At 34.1% G+C, this 18,708-nt stretch overlaps 1 protein-coding gene across 1 annotated transcript in view; it reads left to right on the top strand.

Annotated features, from left to right (window-relative positions):
• Positions 1-9,268, top strand: part of CHIC1 (cysteine rich hydrophobic domain 1) — a 34,722-nt gene extending 25,454 nt beyond the window's left edge. The window contains exons 4-6 of the mRNA XM_061178860.1: positions 7,338-7,394; positions 7,650-7,709; positions 9,030-9,268. Of these exons, the coding sequence (XP_061034843.1) occupies positions 7,338-7,394; positions 7,650-7,709; positions 9,030-9,080 (168 nt within the window). The 3' untranslated portion in view covers positions 9,081-9,268. The remainder of the gene's footprint in view (positions 1-7,337; positions 7,395-7,649; positions 7,710-9,029) is intronic.
• Positions 9,269-18,708: the final 9,440 nt, after the last annotated feature.

Raw genomic sequence — 18,708 nt, forward strand, 5'->3', positions numbered from 1 at the left:
ACCATTTTTTATCTTCCCTTAGTATATCAATAATCCTACTTTTTAATATTTTTAGTGGTTGCCCACTAAAGAGAGTTTGCAATATATATACATATACAACTAATCCAGGTCCACTTTCAAATAACACAATACCACTTCCCAGGTAGAACAATTACGTTATTACAGAATATTTGCAATTCCCACCCCATCCCTTCCTTATAACATTTTTGCCATTCATATTACTTATCCATAAGCTGTAATCATGGAATACATTATTTTTATTAACAAACTGTTACCTGTTAGATCAGTTGAGAATAGAAGAAATAAAAGATTTTATTTTGCCCTCATTTATTCCTTCTCTAACACTCTTCCTTTATATAGATCCAGGTTTCTTATCTGTAGCATTTTACTTCTTTCTAAAGAACTCATTTTAACATTTCTTGCAAGGTGGGCCTACGGGTGACGAATTCCCTCAATTTTTCATCTAAGAAAGTCTTTATTTCTCCTTCATCTTTGAAGGACAGTTTTGCTGGGTACGGATGGAATTCCAGGTTGGTAGTACTTTTCTTTTAACATTTTAAATATTTCATTCCATTCTTTTCTTGGCTTGCATAGTTTCTAAGGAGATGTCTGATACAACTCTTATCCTTGCTCCTTTATATGTAAGGTATTTTTCCCCTCTGGCTTCTTTCAAGATTTTTCCTTGATCTTCTGCAGTTTGAATATGAGATAACTAGGTGTAGATTTGTGGGTATCTATCCAGTTTTGTATTCTCTCAGCTTTTTCAATCTATGAGTTTGATGCCTTTCATTAATTTGGGGGGGATTCTGTTGTCATTATTGCTTTAAATATTTCCTCAGCTCCTTTCTCCCTTTACCTTCTGATATTTCTATTATGGGTCTATTGCCCCTTTTGTAATTGTCCCATAGTTCTTGGATATTCTGTTCTTTTTTCTTTTTTTCTTTTAGTTGTGGAAGTTTCTACTGATATATCTTCAATCTTCATTGATGGTTTCCTCAGCCATGTCCAGTCATTGATGAGCCCATCAAAGGCATTCTTCATTTCTGTTATGATATTTTGGCTTTCTACCATTTCCTTTTGATATTTTTCTTACAGTTTCCATTTCTCTGCTAACATTATCCATCTATTCTTTCATGTTGTCCACTTTTTTCATTAGAGCAAGTAGTATATTTATCATAGTTTATTTATATTCCCAGTCTGATCATTTCAACATCTCTGCCATTTCTGAGTCTGGTTCTGATGCTTGCTCTGCCTTTTCAAACTTTTTTTGTCTTTTAGTATGACTTCTAATTTTTGTTTGAAAACTACACATGATGCACTAGTGAAAGGAACTGAGGTAAATAGGCCTTTAAAGTGAGATTTTATTTTCATTTGGCTGTGTTTACTGTTTGCTGTAGCTGTTGGAAATAGAAGGCTAAATGTTCCTTGGTGTCCTTGATTTTGTCTGGCCTATTTTCCTTGGATTTCCCTATAGACTTCTTAGATATCATCTGAGATGCACAGTTCTTTCAGTTGTATTCCTCATATTATAATACAGAAGCCTTATTGATGTAGTGGCAAGGTGCTGGGGGACTAGAAGTGTTCTATAGTATTATGATTAGGCTTAAGGTTTTTACTGAGCCTGTGTTCCTGGGCTGTGCCCTACACAAGTGCTTCTCAATTTTGTTTTGTTTTGTTTTGTTTTCCCCTTTACATGGGACAGGAAAGCTAGAGGGTGCTAGAATTGTGTATTTCCCTTCTCCAAGATTGGTTGGGCTCTGGTAATACTCCAGTAGGTTAGGCTCTGGTACAATAGTTTCTCTTGAGAGCAGGCTTTGTTAAGAACAGAATGTTCTGGGCATATTTAAACGTGACTCTTCTTCCCTTTCTCCTGCCAGAAGATGAGGAGATTTTTCTGCAATCACTGTGAGAACCTGATAGGGCTTCTGGTAATAGAAGTCATAAAAGTGTGGGAGTCTCTGCCAAGACTGGGCCCCTTTGGAATTTTGAACTCTCAAACTTGTCCCACTGAGCTTCCAACAGTTCATCAGTTTAAGTTCAGGTATTGCTATCCTAGTCCTAGTTCCCACAAAGTTTTCTTCTCCTGCATTTCTACTCTGGTAAATTGTGCACAAGGTTTCCAGTTTCTCTAGATCCTGATCAACATTCATTATTTTCCATTTTATTGATAATAGCCACCCTAATGAGTGTGAAGTGATATCTCATTGTGGTTTTGATTTGTATTTCTCTAATGACTAGTGGTGTTGAGCATTTTTACATTTGCTTATTGGCCCTTTGTATATTAGGTTAGGGTATTTGTATATTACTTTGCCCATTTTGTAACTAGCTTGTTTGTTTATTGTTGAGTTGTGGGTGTTTTATATATATTCTCGTTACTAATTCCTTATCAGATATGTGATTTGCAAATATTTTCTGCCATCCTCTAGATTTTCTTCACACTCTATTGACAGTGTCATTTGATGCATAAAAGATGTTAATTTTGATGAAGTTCAATTAAACTATTCTCCCCTTTTTGCCTGGGCTTTCAGTGTCATATCTAAGAAATAACTGCAAAATCCAGTGTCATGAAGACTGTCTCCTATGTTTTCTTCTAAGACTTTTATGGTCGTCACTCCTATGTTTAGTTCTTTGATCCATTTTGAGTTAATTTTTGCATATGGCGTAAATTTAGGATCCAACTTAATTCTTTTGCATATGGATATCCAGTTTTCCTTGCAATATTTATTGAAAAGTCCTTTTTCCCCATTGAATGGTTGGTATTCTTGTCAAAAATCTGTTGTGGATATTCGAGGGTTCATTTCTGGGCTCTCTGTTCTATTCCATTGGTCTATATGTCTTTATTTCAGTACTGTATTCTTTTTGGTTATTATTGCTTTGTAGTAAGTTTTGAAATCAGGAAATGTGAGTCCTTCATATTTGTTTCTCATTTTCAAGATTTTTTTGGCTAATAGGAGTCTCTTGGGATTCCATATGGATTTTAAGATGGATTTTTTTATTTCTATAGAAAAAGTCACTGGGATTCTGATAAGGATTGCATTGAATCTGTGATCATTTTGGATGATATTGTCATCTTAACAATATTAAGTCTTCCAATCCATGAACACAGGATTCTTTACATTTATTTAGGTCTTTAATTTCTTGTAGCATCATTTTGTAACTTTATGTGTACAAGTCTTTTGCCTCCTTGCTTAAATTTATTAAGTATTTTATTCTTTTTGAAACTATTGGAAATGTAATTGTTTTCTTAATTTCTCTTTTGAATTGTTTGCTGTTCTTGTATAGAAATGCAACTGAATTTTGCATGTTGATTTCATATCCTGAAATGTTCCTGAATTTGTTCATCAACTCTAACAGGTTTTTTTGTGGATTCTTTAAGGTTTTCTGCACATAAGATAATGTCAGCTGCAAAGAGAGATAATTTTACTTCTTCCTTTTTATTTGGATGCCTTTTATTTCTTTTCTTGCTTAATTGCTCTGTCTAGAATTTCCAGTAATATGTTGAATAGAAGTGGCAAGCATGGGCATCATTGCCTTCTTTCTGTCTTAGAGGAAAAGCTTTCAGTCTTTCACCATTTAGTATGATGTTAGTTGTGGATTTTTTTTAACCTAAAACCAGGGAGAGTGGGGTCTGCTAATATTCCCCATCTGTCAAATCAACCCAGAAAATATCTGCCCTAGGAAGCTGGGAAGGTAAGAACTGCCACTCAGTTGTCAAACCAACTATAACAGCTCTCCCACGATATAGATGTGTGCCAGAAAGGGGGACTGCACTCTTCACCAACTGTGCTGCCTATTTTGCAGAAGTTGTAGGTAGGGAAATGGGTGCTGCCCTGCTGCCACCACCCACTTGATATAGGCCTTCTATAACACAGAGCTGTGGAAAATGGGATCTGCCTATTTTCACCATCTGCCAAAACTACCCAGAAGAGCTGTTCCACTCTAGGTATCTGGGAGATATGGGAACTGCCTGACACTCAGCTCCCAAGCTTGCTTAAACAGTTCTTCCACAAGGCAGAGCTGTGGATATGAGTATAATGCCTAGCTCCAATACCAAGGCTTCCCACTGTTCTTACTTATTTTCAATAGATTTTGTTGAATGAATACTTCTCAATCTGTTGAAAACCCTTTGATCAATCTCTAGAACATTTGAATGATTGTACTTGCTAATACAAATTTTTTTTAAAGGAATTCCTTTTTTTTTAAATTTTATTTATTTATTTATTTATTTATTTATTTATTTATGGCCGTGTTGGGTCTTCGTTTCTGTGCAAGGGCTTTCTCTAGTTGCGGCAAGCGGGGGCCACTCTTCATCGCAGTGCGCGGGCCTCTCACTATCGCGGCCTCGCTTGTTGCAGAGCACAAGCTCCAGATGCGCAGGCTCAGTAGTTGTGGCTCACGGGCCTAGTTGCTCCGCAGCATGTGGGATCTTCCCAGACCAGGGCTCGAACCCGTGTCCCCTGCATTGGCAGGCAGATTCTCAACCACTGCGCCACCAGGGAAGCCCAATACTGACAAATTTAATAGTTGTCTCTCCAGGGAAGAGACTTCCTTCCATAAGGTCCTCACATTGGCATTCTGGATGGGTTCTTACTATCTTGATGGTATCTTTGACACACAAAAACTTTTAATTTGATTAAGTCAAACTTATCTCTTAAAATTTTCTTGCTTGTGCCTTTTACATCATATCTAAGAGGGCTTTGCCTAACTCAAGATTACAGAGGTGTACTCCTGTGCTTTCTTCTAGTTGTTTTAAAGTTTCATTTCTTATGATTCAGTCTTTGATCCATTTTGAGTTAGTTTTTGTGCATGGTGTGAGATAGGGGTCCAAATTTATCATTTTTCTTTTGGATATCCAATTTTCCCATCACCATATGTTGTAAATGCTATTACATGAGTCTTATAATTCATGAATACATATGGGATATTTTCCATTTATTTACCTCTTCTTTAATTTATTTTAGCAATGACCAGGGATCGAACCCGGACCCCCGGCAGTGGAAGCACAGAGCCCTAACCACTGGACAGCCAAGGAATTCCCTTTAACAGTGTTTTTTAGTTTTCAGTTTAAACATCTTATACTTCTCTTGTTAAATTTATTCCTAAATATTTTATTCTTAAATCTATTGTGAATAGGAATTAGGAGGATGGGATTAACATATAAAAAGAAAAAATCTATTGTGAATGGAATTGATCTTTTACTTTCATTTTCAGATTGTTCCTTGCTTGTATATAGAAATAAAATTTATTTTTATGTGTTGAACCTTGTATTACTTTTCTATCTAGCGTAACAAATTTCCACAAACTTAATGGCTTAAAACAACACCCTTTTATTTCACAGTCAGAAGTCTGGGTACAGTGTGGCTGGCTCAATTGGGTTCTCTTATTAGGATCTCACAAGGCCAAAATCAAGGTGCTGGCAGGGCTGCATTCCTTTCTGGAGATTCTGGGAAAGAATTTACTCCCAAGCTCATTCAGGTTTTGGCAGAAATCATTTCTTCCTTAGACTTTCTATGTGACCTTTCCATCTTAAAGCCAACAATGGTGGTTTGAGTACTTCTTGTGTTTCAAACCCCTCTGACTATTCTTCCATCAGCCAGAAAAAATTCTCTGCTTTTAAGGGCTCATGGGATTACACTGGGTCTGCCAAAATAATCTAAAATAATCTCCCTATTTTAAAGCCAAATGATTAGTAACTTTAATTATATCAGCAATGTCCCTTTTGCAATGTAATGTAACATTCACAGGTGTAACTCCAGGAGGTGAAGATCATGGGGGCCAGAATTCTACCTACCACAATCTTGTTTCTTGCAAATTTGCTGAACTTATTTATTAGTTCTAGTAGTGCTTTAGTGGATTCCTTAGAGTTTTCTCTATATAAGATCATGTCGTCTGCAAATGGAGATGGTTTCACTTTTCCTTTTCCAATTTGGATGCCTTTTATTTATTATTTTGTCTAATTGCCCTGGCTATAACATCTAGGACGATGTTGAATAAAAGTCGTGGGAGGAGACATCCTTGTCTTGTTCCTAATCTTAGGAAGAAAATATTTAGTCTCTCTCCATTTAGTGTGATGTTAGCTGTAGGTTTTTCATAGATGCCCTTTATTAGGTTGTGGAAGTTCCCTTTTATTCCTAGTTTTTCTTAGGATTTTTATCATGAATGAGTACTGTATTTTGTCCATTGCTTTTTCTAAATTTATGAAGATGATCATGTGGTTTTTGTTCTTTATTCTATTAATATAATGTATTACATCATTTTGTTTTTGTGTTCCTAGGATAAATTCCACTTGTTCATGATATAATGATTGCTAGTGTTTTGTTGAGAATTTTGCATTTATATTCATAGTATTATTTCTTCTTTAACTGTTTGGTAGAATTCATCATTGAAGCCATCCGGGCCTGGGGTTTTCTTTGTGGAAAGATTTATAACTACTCATTCAATTTCCTTATTTGTTACCCATCTGATTTTGTTTAGAGAGATTGTATCAAGTACAGTGGCCCAGTAGTATACTTTAACTGGCATTGTTGCTGATCTGGCCCACTGTAGATGAGCTGAATACAATTGTCATTGTTAACTTACGTGGTTGAACACTTAGAATAGTTTCTTATGTTGGTGCTTTGGAAATCATGTCAGATATAGTCTGGTTGTAAATCATTTAATTTTAACGAGTAGTTTTAAAATTTAACAATGCCTACTAGCCTTTTTTATCAGAAACCTTATAAGCCCTTTCTTAAAAATCAAAAATGCCTAACAATCTTTAATTTTAATGTTTTTGAAGATTTTGCAAACTTTTCTTACTCCTTGCAAAATATATGCACTCCAGATGGAGAAACTTGTCCTCTGTCCTCCTGTTTACTACAGTGCTGCTTCTGTTGTTTATATTTTTTCCTCTAAATACAAGTTTTCCTACTGGCTGTTTTTATATTTATTTTCAGTGGAAATTCTGATATATGTTGGCTTGTTTTATTCAACCTGTAGACATTGACTGACTGCTATTTGCCAGGTGTTGTGCTAAGAGCTCTGATAGGAAAATTTTCTGTGAGTAATCAGATTAGCTTGGCATATTACATGTATATTAAAAAAGTAACCCTGTGAAAAGGTATATGAAAATCTAGATTTAGGTTCATAAATGGACTACTAGGAGTACTGGTAATGTTTTTATAATAGTCCAGTGAATGGACTCACAACACAGAGTAATTTGTACATATTTCATTTTGAAAAGAAAAACAAGAGGAGAGAATAATGGTATCTTACAAGTAAGCAGAAGAATATAGATACACATAGTTTACAAAGCTCTTCAATTCATCTTGTAACAAAGTCTTGATTCTTTCTCTTAGACCAGAAGATCAATTCAGAAGTTGTTAGAGTGGGAAAATAACAGATTATATCACAAGGTAAGAAAGTTTAAGCAAGTAAGTGTCCCATTCATACTTCCATTAATAAATTGAAAAAATGGGAATTTTTCAGGCCACAAAAGCATGGATTTGAGAACTAATACTCAATTTTTAATATATACCCTTTACAAAGTATTTTTAAATGCAATGTTTTGTATCTTGTTCCTGGATTGTTGTTTGGCGATTTATTCAAATGTGTAGGTAATAATTAGTGTAAATTGCTATCAAAATTCTTAACAAACTTTACTTTCTTAGCTTGCTTTGCACTGGAAGTTGACTAAAAGGAAATGTGAAACTAGCAATATGATGGAGTATGTAAGTATGCAGTTACCTTTAATTACATTTTTTGGATTCCATCCTGAATGTTACATTTTACTATATTTATCATTTGTCAAATCTTCTTTCTACCTTTTTTCTCCTCAGCTTGAACTTTTGTCATTTGGAACATAGAGGTTTCCTTTCACCTTTTTTAGATTTGTAGCCAACATAAAATATCTTGAAAGCTGACAATTATTTAGATCTTAGAAAAATCTTAGCTAGTATGCTTAGATGAAAACATTGCATAACCTTAATCTTCTTTTTAACATAGGTGCAAACCATCGTATATGGTGATGGGCACAGCTGCTGTTGAACAAAATATTTCTAAATGTAATCTTGTCAAAACTTACATAAAATAGGAATTGACTTCTGAATTCTGGATTCCTTTCCCTGGCTTTTTTTTCTTAGCTGATATTTGACTTTCAGTGAAGAAACTATAGATCCTAATTTTTTTTTTTTACCAAAAGCTATGCAATCTTAGTCATAAAGCATAAATCCACATATAACCAATGTGACAAATTCAGCATCATTAACATTCAAAAGAATATGAAATTTATCCAAGCTTTAAATACATTAGTATTTACATGTACAAGCTTTTATATACATATAGTATATATTTAATAATAAACATTCCATTTCTATTTCATAAATAAGGATTATTATGTATCTTTCTCCACTTTGAATAGTTTTGGGCAAAATGTGCAAATGACCACAAATCTAAAATTCTCTATAGGTAAAATCTTATATAAACTATTGTAAGTTTATATAAATTTATAAACATCTTGTTTTTATTATTATATTTCCAAACCTGTTTTAAATTAAAATGTTTTAATCCATTTGAACACTTTATTATTTTTTACAAAAAACTTCTAAAAGATAGTAATACTCAACCGATATTAGCTGCTTTAATTGAAAAATAGAGGGACGTAATATATATAAAGGTATTTCTTCTAATCCATGTAACAAAATTTTAATCCCTTCGACTTTGCTAAAAAAGAAAGGGGGGGATGGAGGGAAGATGGGAAAGACATTAAAATGTAATAGGGTTTGCTTTTCTGCACCTAAACAGTTACTGTAAGTCAGGTGATAAAAGTTATTAGCTATAGTAAGTAATTATGTTTTCCAGTTTAATTGCCAGTCTAATGGTAATTTGTGGTAGGTTCCTTTTGTAACTGTTTTCTATATTTCACTTGCTTTATAGTACAGGATCAAAATATAGGCCTGTGAAAAATGATTATAGACTCTCTGGGTTATATATAATTTATAGTAAGTGAAAATTATTTTGTCAATATATTCTTGTTTATTTTTATTTTACAGGTAATACTAATAGAATTCTTACCAAAATATCCCATATTCCGACCTGACTGAGGGATTTTATTCAGTCACTTCTGTATTACCTGTCATTTCCTACCCTTAGTGCCTTGTAGATGATTTTGGAATGAAGATGGTCTCCTTTGCTGTGTTCAACTTATTCTTTATAATGGTAGAATATTCTCCTCACACTTTCATTTGTGTTGGTTTAAGAAGAAATTTTGCACATCTTTTTTGTTGTTAAATGAGGCTTGTGTTTTGCACTGTCAATTTTTAAATAAATACACACACACATACATATATGTGTATATATATATTGCCACTAAAAATAAACATCAGTGCTGGTGTTTAAAAAACAAAAACATGTTCTGAGCATGCTGCCTTATAATTTTCATACTCACTGTTTCTAAATATGCATCATTTTTCTAGGCTACTTAATGCTCTGTAATCCCTTACTGGACATACGTAAATAAGCTTTTGGTAGCTTCTAGAAATGGTTTTACTCTTACCTGCTTTTAAAGGACATGTAATTAATAGCACTGGTTTTGTCCTGCACTTTGCTAAATTATCACTTATGTTAGTGGATAAAATATTTAAACTCCTTAAGACTTGTAAATATTGTCTCTTTGTGTAATGTAAAATGTGATATGCCATGGTTTACAGAATGTAATGTTACTCTTAATGTATTGCCAACGATTCTGCATAGATTTTAATATGAATGAAGTTTGCAAGCATCCTTTTGAATGTAGAGACTGTTAACATGCTGTTTTATGGCAAAGCCATAATAAGTATGTTAAAAATTTCAGGTGTGGGCAGGGTTGCCCTTTGTAATGAGTGGATTAAAATTGAAATCATTGTCTGAGATCTGCATTGCACCTGAAACCAAGAACCTTATTTTTTTCCATTTAATTCAGTAAATCCCATTTTGTCCTCTACTCCCACCCCCAAAAGAATTCATTTGACATCTGACACATTTCATAGCCTCAGTCTCCTCATTTACTTCCCTTTATGTATCCTTTCCTTCATTTGGAAATACACACAATTATGACCTTTAAGGAATTTTTCAAAATTTCAGATGTCTTAGGAGGTGTCTAGACCCCCCATGAAAGCCACTGCTAACCCCTTTCTGGAGTTATGATAATCTACTTTGAGAAAGAGAGAGAGCTAATTGAAAAGCTGTACCTAAAGTGGCTGATTCATAATTGATTAAATACTCTTAATCCTCTTTTTGAGGATCCTTTGTAAACATTTGGATATTATTAATGAGACAAAAGTATTTTAGTTTATAAATTAGCCACACGTTGCCTTTTCATTGGTATGTGCATATTTCTCTATTTCTCTTCACATTATTATGAGAGCACCACACTCTAATTCTTCTAGATTTGAATTTTTAACATAATGAAAGCTTTGCATTGCATTAATTCAACTTCAAATTTGTGCCTGTATATAGGCATTATTTGTAATTCCTAGTGCTAAGAATAAAAGTATCTGGGACTGAATATTTTATTTATCATCTTAGTCTTAATTGCTTTTAGTAAACTTTTTAAGGCAAACATTCATCCCAGTAAAGAGAACAATCATTTCTTCATACAAGGGCAAGCTTTTTAAAGCCACTTTTAAAATTTATGCCTAATTTGAAATCCACAGTCCTAGACCAGTAAAAGAAGAGGGGGGAAAAAAAGATACTATTTGATATGTGACTGTAATTTTTTGCGCAAACACTTTGCCACCTCCCTCTGTAGAACCCCGTTATTACCCCCATGCCACCCAGAATCTCTAACTTTTAATATATTGTGTGTGCCTGCAAAAATCATTTGTCTGTCTGCTGCAAAATTGAAGGTGTATTTTTATAGACAAAGTGGAAACCTCTGAAAATGCATACCAAATGTCTTGTTTTATAGATAAGGTCAGGGAAAAATTGTATCTATGGTTTATGTTCCAGCTAGTATCATCAGGTTTATGCTTCAAACTGTGACAGTTTAATACCAAAATTGATTTCTAGCATAGTACAGAATTTCTAATTATCACTGATAGAATAATTACTTTTAAGTGTCAACCCTTATAATCTCATTTTTTCCTGTAAACTTAGAATTTGGCCATATGATGGTCATAGTAACTTTTTCTGCCATGTATAAATCACACTTGTTTTGCTCAAAGAATAGCAGGAAGTAGTGAATTGTTTCCATAAAACAAATAATGAGACAGGAATAGAGTGCATCTGGAGGTGACAGAGTATATAATTCAAGTTACAGTGGTATTTATCATAAAAAGCATTTACCAGCATGTGTAAACTTAATTTTAAGACCTACTCTAGGGTACTTCCCTGGCGGTCCAGTGGTTAAGAGTTCGCCTTTCAATACAGGGGGTGCGGGTTCAATCCCTGGTTGCAGAGCTAAGATCCCACATGCCTCGCAGCCAAAAAACTAAAACATAAAACAGAAACAATATTGTAACAAATTCAATAAAGACTTTAAAAAATAGTCCACATCAAAAAAATCTTTAAAAAAAAATAAAACCTACTCTAATAGCTCTTAAATTTATTATCTTACTGTTCATTATGCTGGTCAACTCATTTTCTTGAACTACTCAGAAAATACCCAATTTTCTTTTTTTCTTTCTTCTATGACTGCTTTTTCAAACTCTTTTCCTTTGGAGGGGACTGATTAGCAGTTGAGTATTTTGGAGTCCTTTAAGGGATTTGTTTTCGTTTCAGTGGTATTGGCAGCAGTGAATGCTAAAATGACAGAGTACACTGTGGACATTAACTTCTCCCCCATTGACCTTTTTTTCTTACATCCTCAGGATACAACATGTCAAGTTAATAAAGTATTTTTGTGACAGTTGTTTTTAGATTGAAGAAACTAATTTTGAATTTCTTTGTTACATAATATTTCTTTATGAAACCTGCATAGATGTTTCCAGAGAAAATAACATGTACCTTACAAAGCTTTGAGGTTACAAGTTAAAACTGTTCCTTCTCTGACTTTACATTATGCATCTCCACCTCCATAAATTGTATATAAAATGAAATAAGCTTTAACATTTTTCAGCTACTTTTTGTTCCCTTCTACCTGCTATGTTAATTTAGGAAAGAGACCATTGTAGTTAAATGTTAGAAGTAGATGGAGAAGTGCCTTGTCTTCTTTGAATAAAGATAACATTTTATGCTGAAGGAAGCAGAATGAATGAATTGGTAAATCATTATATTTAAAACCATCCTTTTCAGCTAAGTGTAAGAATATTTTGGCAGTACATTATATTTCTTCTATTTATTATTTAAAGCTTGTTTCCTTGGTTTCCCCCAATCATGAGATATATTAGTGAGAAAATATTACAGAACAGGACTGTCAGTCACTTACATAACTAGTATAATTCTAATGCTAGTAAACATGTAATTTAACATGGTTCTGGAAAAACAATGGTCTTTGAAGCTCTACCAAAACCTACTTAAGTATTTAACACACATGCAATTCATATTATTATGACCTGTAAACACTAATGTCTGATCAGCTAATCAAACTGTGTTACTGTTTAGCACTCTACCATTTTAATGAAATTTATTCTTGTTTTTTCATAATTTGAGTGAAGTTCCATGACATTTGTAAGCCTTCAAACAAATAGGGATTTTTTTTAATGTAAGAGAGCTTTACAAAAATCATTAGAATTTAATTTTGTTTACAAATAAATTGCCACTTAAAAAATCAAACCCCACTACTTAAACATAAAGCCTCCAAATAGTATTTTATTAGAATTGACTATATTGACCTGAGGGGATATAGAAATTGTATACACCCATTTAATTGGAGCAATTTCACATAGTGGAAATGCTTTCTGCTAATTTGATAAGATGCTCAAATTCATTGAAATTAGGTCCTCTTATGCCTATAAAATTCTGCTTTAATCCATTTTGCAACAATTGTCAAATTGTTTAGGTTACTTTAAATGGTGAACTATTGGAAAATTTTCCACAAAAAATGAATAGATTTTATTAATAATACCTGTTCATGTAATATGTGGACTAAATATAAGGAGATACATATATATGTATGTATATCTCCATATCTTGCCCCCAATTTCTCTTTCCTGATTCTGAGCCAGCCTTTTCATGTTTATGATGGCAACCTGAGAATATGTTCCATTTTCTGTGGACTTTGTCAGATTCATACTATATGAGGAAATGATCTAATGGGCTCCAGGCAAGTCACTTACATTACATGTCAGTCTCTTCATCTGTAAAATCATGGGATTGAACCTAGAGCTGGACAGAAAATTAGAGGTCACCTGACATTCTGTGATTCTGGGAATCCTTAGGGAATGTTTACAGGATCTCAGAATGATTTTTCACAAATCTACTACCCTTGGTGGAAACTCTCACAGTGCCCTGCACACAGTAAACGTTTGATTTGCCAACTGGCTCCTAGCTGATGTGTGTTCATATCACACAGGCTCAACCTGATGCCTGCTAGACCTCAGCCCCTCCATGGTGATATGAATGATTGCAGTTTCCCTAGGAACTGAGGAATGAGGTCTATGGGCTTTACCTACATGGAATCTGACTATATGCAGTTGGTACCTGGGCAAGAATTATGGCTGTGACAACGATGGAGATATGATAGGACCCACTTTGACATTAATGTGAAAAAGAGTTTCATATCCTATCCAATATCTGCTTCAGTGTCTTATTTAGTTCCATATCCTCAAAAACATCTGTTGGAACAAATTGGTAATATTAGATGGAAAGGAAAGTGGTATAGAAGTCAAACCCAAGTCACTTCTGGTTTAATTCGTAGCTCTGCTGCTGAATTCCTCTGTACCTCATGTCCTCATTGTGGAAGTGGGGACAATAATCTGGACCTACCTCACAGGGGAATTGAGGATTTTTTCATATATGAATGTGCTTTTGAAATTGACTGAAGGATATATTGTACATCATAATTTGGTAATTTCTAAATAGAGTCCTTTAAATCTATGTTGTTATGTTTTCTTTCTCAGTCACACCTTACAGAATGAGTATTGCAGTTAATCTATTTTTGGTAGTAATTTTTGTTATTAATCCCTTATGTGTTAACATGGGTAACTATGTTATATTAATACTTGATTTAGGGAGGAAAAGCACGTGGATATAAACCAATGGTTCTCAACTTGGGGCAGATGAAAATAGCAGTGGGGTCGTTCTTGAACCTTTTTCAGTATTTCAAAAAGTTATACTAGAAACCATATATTTACCCAAAATATTCCTACTGCACAAGCCAACTAAGACATTGAATTACACACATTTGCTTATATTTCTTTGATTCTAACACTGGTTATCATACACTGATCAGAAACTGAATGGCGGTTATGCTTTTGATTAATTTTTTAAATGAGAAAGCCTATTGTTACATGCAATTTAATAAATAAAATACTTGAAAATATGGGGAAGGAATAATAAAGGGATCCTTATGGTAAAAACGTTGGGAGCCACTTTTATAAAGGAACCAAGATTATTTGACCTCTACAGGTTGCTTACCTAGTCCCTAAATAATGAAATGCTAGAGTGTCTGTGTGTGTTTTGGCTAGATTGGGCTATATAACTTCAGGTTAGAATTTGTCTTCATTTTTTTTCTGTTTCAGGATGATATAACTGAGCTAATTTATCTGGGTGTGTATGTGTAAATCATACATACATACACATATAGGATCGCAAATGTGGAAAGTGTTATAATGTCATGTTCTAGCATTGGAGTAAATATCAATATCTGAGTCTCAAAGTAGTTCTGTGTATAAAGTCAACATGATGAGTCAAGGCAATAATTTCTCAAATGTTCCTTTTATTCCTGCTTATTTTGTTTGCTTTGATCTTTGCTTAAGTTTTTAATTTTTCATTTTTATAGTAAGCAAACAGTGTAAAATTGATTTAATACCTGGACTTTGAAACAAGTTACAAATGTTTGAAATTATATAATCTACAAGCTAGTTTGCCATCCTTGGACTAGCCACGTACAAATATGAGTCTCAGCTACAAAAACAGGAAATCCTGGTAGGTAGAAGGTGGGCATTGATAGAAATATTTGTTTGAAAAGCCTAGGATTTCTGCTTTTTGGCAGAGGATTCCTGTTGGGACAGTTTTACCAGAAAATGATAAAAATGAATATGTCCATTTAAGCCGAGAACTTTCATGCATCTTGTATTGTTATATAGCCTGTGGAATGAATCATTTTTCTCCCTTGAGTTCGGGAGTGACTCCCCTGGAAGAACTCAACCTATATACAGCTGTGCCAAAATGAAGGATACCTGCCTCTCTGAAACTTTCACTGCTGCTTCTGTCGTTGTTCACTTGTCAGATATTAAATTTTATTATCTCAGGATGCAAAATTACAATAAAGTGCAAATCTGTATTAATGAATTGTGTGTTCTTTGGTGCATCTTCCTTCCTTCCATTTCCTGCTTTCATCATTATAAAGTAATTAAGGATTCCTTTTAAAATGTTTGTTTTGCATATTGCCCCTTCCCACATTTGCTAGTGTTATGTCTAACCCTGTAAGTAATTCATGCTATCTGTTGGCTTTGGGGGCCTTTGTTGTGCCCAGTGTTTGGCATTTGGCTAAGTAGGAATTTGTTTCTAAACAACTTTGCATTCACCCTGCATGCCTACTTGTGAACTATAAAAATAAAAGTACAAGTGGAGTTCCACCTTACCAAGCATAATGTTTTAGTGCAAGAAATGTTGAAATGTGAAGCTACTTGGTGCAAAAGTTTTGACTCTTGTTAGCAGACTATATAAGACACTCAAGTGTTAACATTCTACTTGAGTTATTATTACTCAAGGTGATTAACATGCAATAATATTAGTTTTTTAAAAAACTTATCCCAAACTTTTGCAAATTTAGCAAAACAGCAAATATAACATAATAAGAAAAACTGTTTGATGTTTCCCAGTATCTTTGGTAATTGTACTGAATATTTCAAAAAGACTTTAAATTTCAAAATGTTAAAGCAGAGATGACACCCTTAAACCTACAGAGAAGTTTCACGTTTTGTTTTAAAATTCTTTTTTGAAACTTTACTATGTGGATGGATAAAAATCTATACTTTTCATTGATAACTTCTTGGATGTGGAGTAGGATATGCTATGTAGGAAATACTTTTACATTGCATTTAATATTATTGAGGGCAGAAGCCACATGCCTTTAAATCTGTCATTAAATAACATTTACCACTTTATGGGATGCTTCACTTACCTAAATGTAGGAAATTCTCTGGGAGATAGAGAATTCTTCAGTTGTAATTACCATAAATCTGAGTTGTAATCCCTGTTCTATCACCTGAGTGACCTCTAGCAAAAATCAGGACACTCAGTGAGCCTGATTTTATCCATCATCTCCAAGGTAAGGGGTTGGGTTAGATCAAGGTTGCAAACTAAGCTATAACCAGTCCTCAGACATACGTGTCTTTTTGACCTGCAGAATTTTTTTCACACATTCTGAATTAGTTGCCAGCATTTAAGAGACTTCACGTAGAAATCCAGATTTCTGGCTTCCCTTGAGAAATTCCACATGTGAACAATCAGCAAGAGCTGAGTAGCAACCTGCCCCTTTTTGATGGAGCATTTATTTTCTTCTTTTTGTGGGGGGAGTGCGGGGGGAAATGATAAACTTGACCACGTAGAGTTGAAGCAAAATTGATCTTTACACATAACCACAAACAAAGACAATGCCAACAAATGGGTGTGGAGAACATTTGTGCAAATACATGTGTAATAAGAATATTGACATCAGCATTACTCATTATAATAACAGAACATTTGGAAAATATAGCCATTAAGAGGTACCAGGTAAGTAAATTTCTGTACATTCACACAATGCAATGCTATCAATTTGTGTTTTGGTTTATTTTTTTCTTTTTTTTAAATTAAAGTATAGTTGATTTACAATGTGGTATTAGTTTCTGGTGTAAGCAAAGTGAGTCAGTTATAGATATTTTTTTTTTATTTTATTATATATATATATATTCTTTTTCAGATTCTTTTCCATTATAGGTTATTACAAGATACTGAATATAGTTCCCTGTGCTATACAGTAGGACCTTGGTGTTTTTCTATTTTATATATATTGTGTGTGTATCTGTTAATCCCAAGCTCCTAATTTATCCCTCCCCCCCTTTCCCCTTTGGTAACCATAAGTTTGTTTTCTATGTCTGTGAGTCTGTTTCTGTTTTATAAGTAAGTTCATTTATATATATATATATATATATATATATATATATATATATATATACCACATCTTTATCCATTCATCTGTCGATGGACACTTAAATTTCTTCCGTGTCTTGGCTATTGTAAATAGTGCTGCAATGAACACTGGGGTGCATGTTTCTTTTCGAATTAGAGTTTTCTCTGGATATATCCCCAGGAGTGGGATTGATGGATCATATGGTAAGTCTATTTTTAGTTTTTTAAGGAACCTCCATACTGTTTTCCATAGTGGCTGCACCAATTTACATTCCTGCCAACAGTGTAGGAGGGTTCCCTTTTCTCCACACCCTCTCCAGCATCTATTCTTTTTGATGATGGCCATTCTGACTGGTGTGAGGTTGGAGCATTTATTTTCTGTTTTTCCAATGTCATTACTATTCCCTCTTGTCTCCCTGAAACTCAGGTTATTTTGTTTGTCTTATGGTATAGTTAGAAAGGACGCAATATATTTATTGAACCCATATCTCTTTCAAAATTATGGAAAAAATACCATGATAGCTACGTGTATTATTTTTTAATATTTGGTGGGGTGGGGGATGGAGAGAGTGCCTTTTTTGTAGAAAGGAAGTGTTTTCTTACAAATGACCTATGCGGATTAAAACTGTTGCCTGCCATATCAGTAAACAAAGGGTGTTGCAGCCATCAAACCAGCAACCACTGCAGCCACCCCCAACTGTGCACCCTGAGGGGATTCAAGATGGAGAAAAGCAGGATACTGCTTATCAAAAGAATGATTTCAATGAGCCCAGACTCTTGCATCTACCCATATAGAAAAACGCTAAATTCATTAACTTGAGATGTCCGGCTTTCTTTAATTAACTGTAATCTTTTGATGTTCTGACTACCTGGTTTTTATTGCAAAACTCCTATATATCCTGGCTCCTCCCTTACCTCTTCAGATCAGTCCCTCAGAGCTCTCTGAGAGGCTGTCTTCTGGGTTTAAGACCTCAGTTTTGTCCCCCAAATAAAACATAATTCTCAACTTTTAGGTTGTGCATTTTTTTCCATTGACACCTACTGCATTCATTGATGTTACCTGGTGATAATGGACACTTGATTTAATGATTCCATAAACTAGACAATCTGTAAAGCCTCATTTAATTCTGACATTCTGAGTGTCCATGAGGTGATTTTGTAACATTGGTATATTTCAAATTATTTGCCTTTTAAGGTCTGTATATGATGATGAATTGATGGTGTTAATAAAACTGGTCACACTTCCAAGTACAATAGTGGCATCAAAGACCCCATCTAGTGAAACACAGCCACAAGCAGGGAGGACCAACATGTTATTTTAGAACTGATCTTTACTTCATAACTTTCAACAAAATTTGGTCATCCATCCAAAGCAGCACCTGCCTTGTTATCTCTCAAGAGTAATATTGCCCAAGGTGATAACACCATGTTAAGAACTCTAGGTAGGAATCTATAAAACCTGTCCTATGTATTGTT

Source organism: Eubalaena glacialis, chromosome X (genome assembly GCF_028564815.1).
Source record: "Eubalaena glacialis isolate mEubGla1 chromosome X, mEubGla1.1.hap2.+ XY, whole genome shotgun sequence".
In the NCBI taxonomy this organism is placed as follows: Eukaryota; Metazoa; Chordata; class Mammalia; order Artiodactyla; family Balaenidae; genus Eubalaena; species Eubalaena glacialis.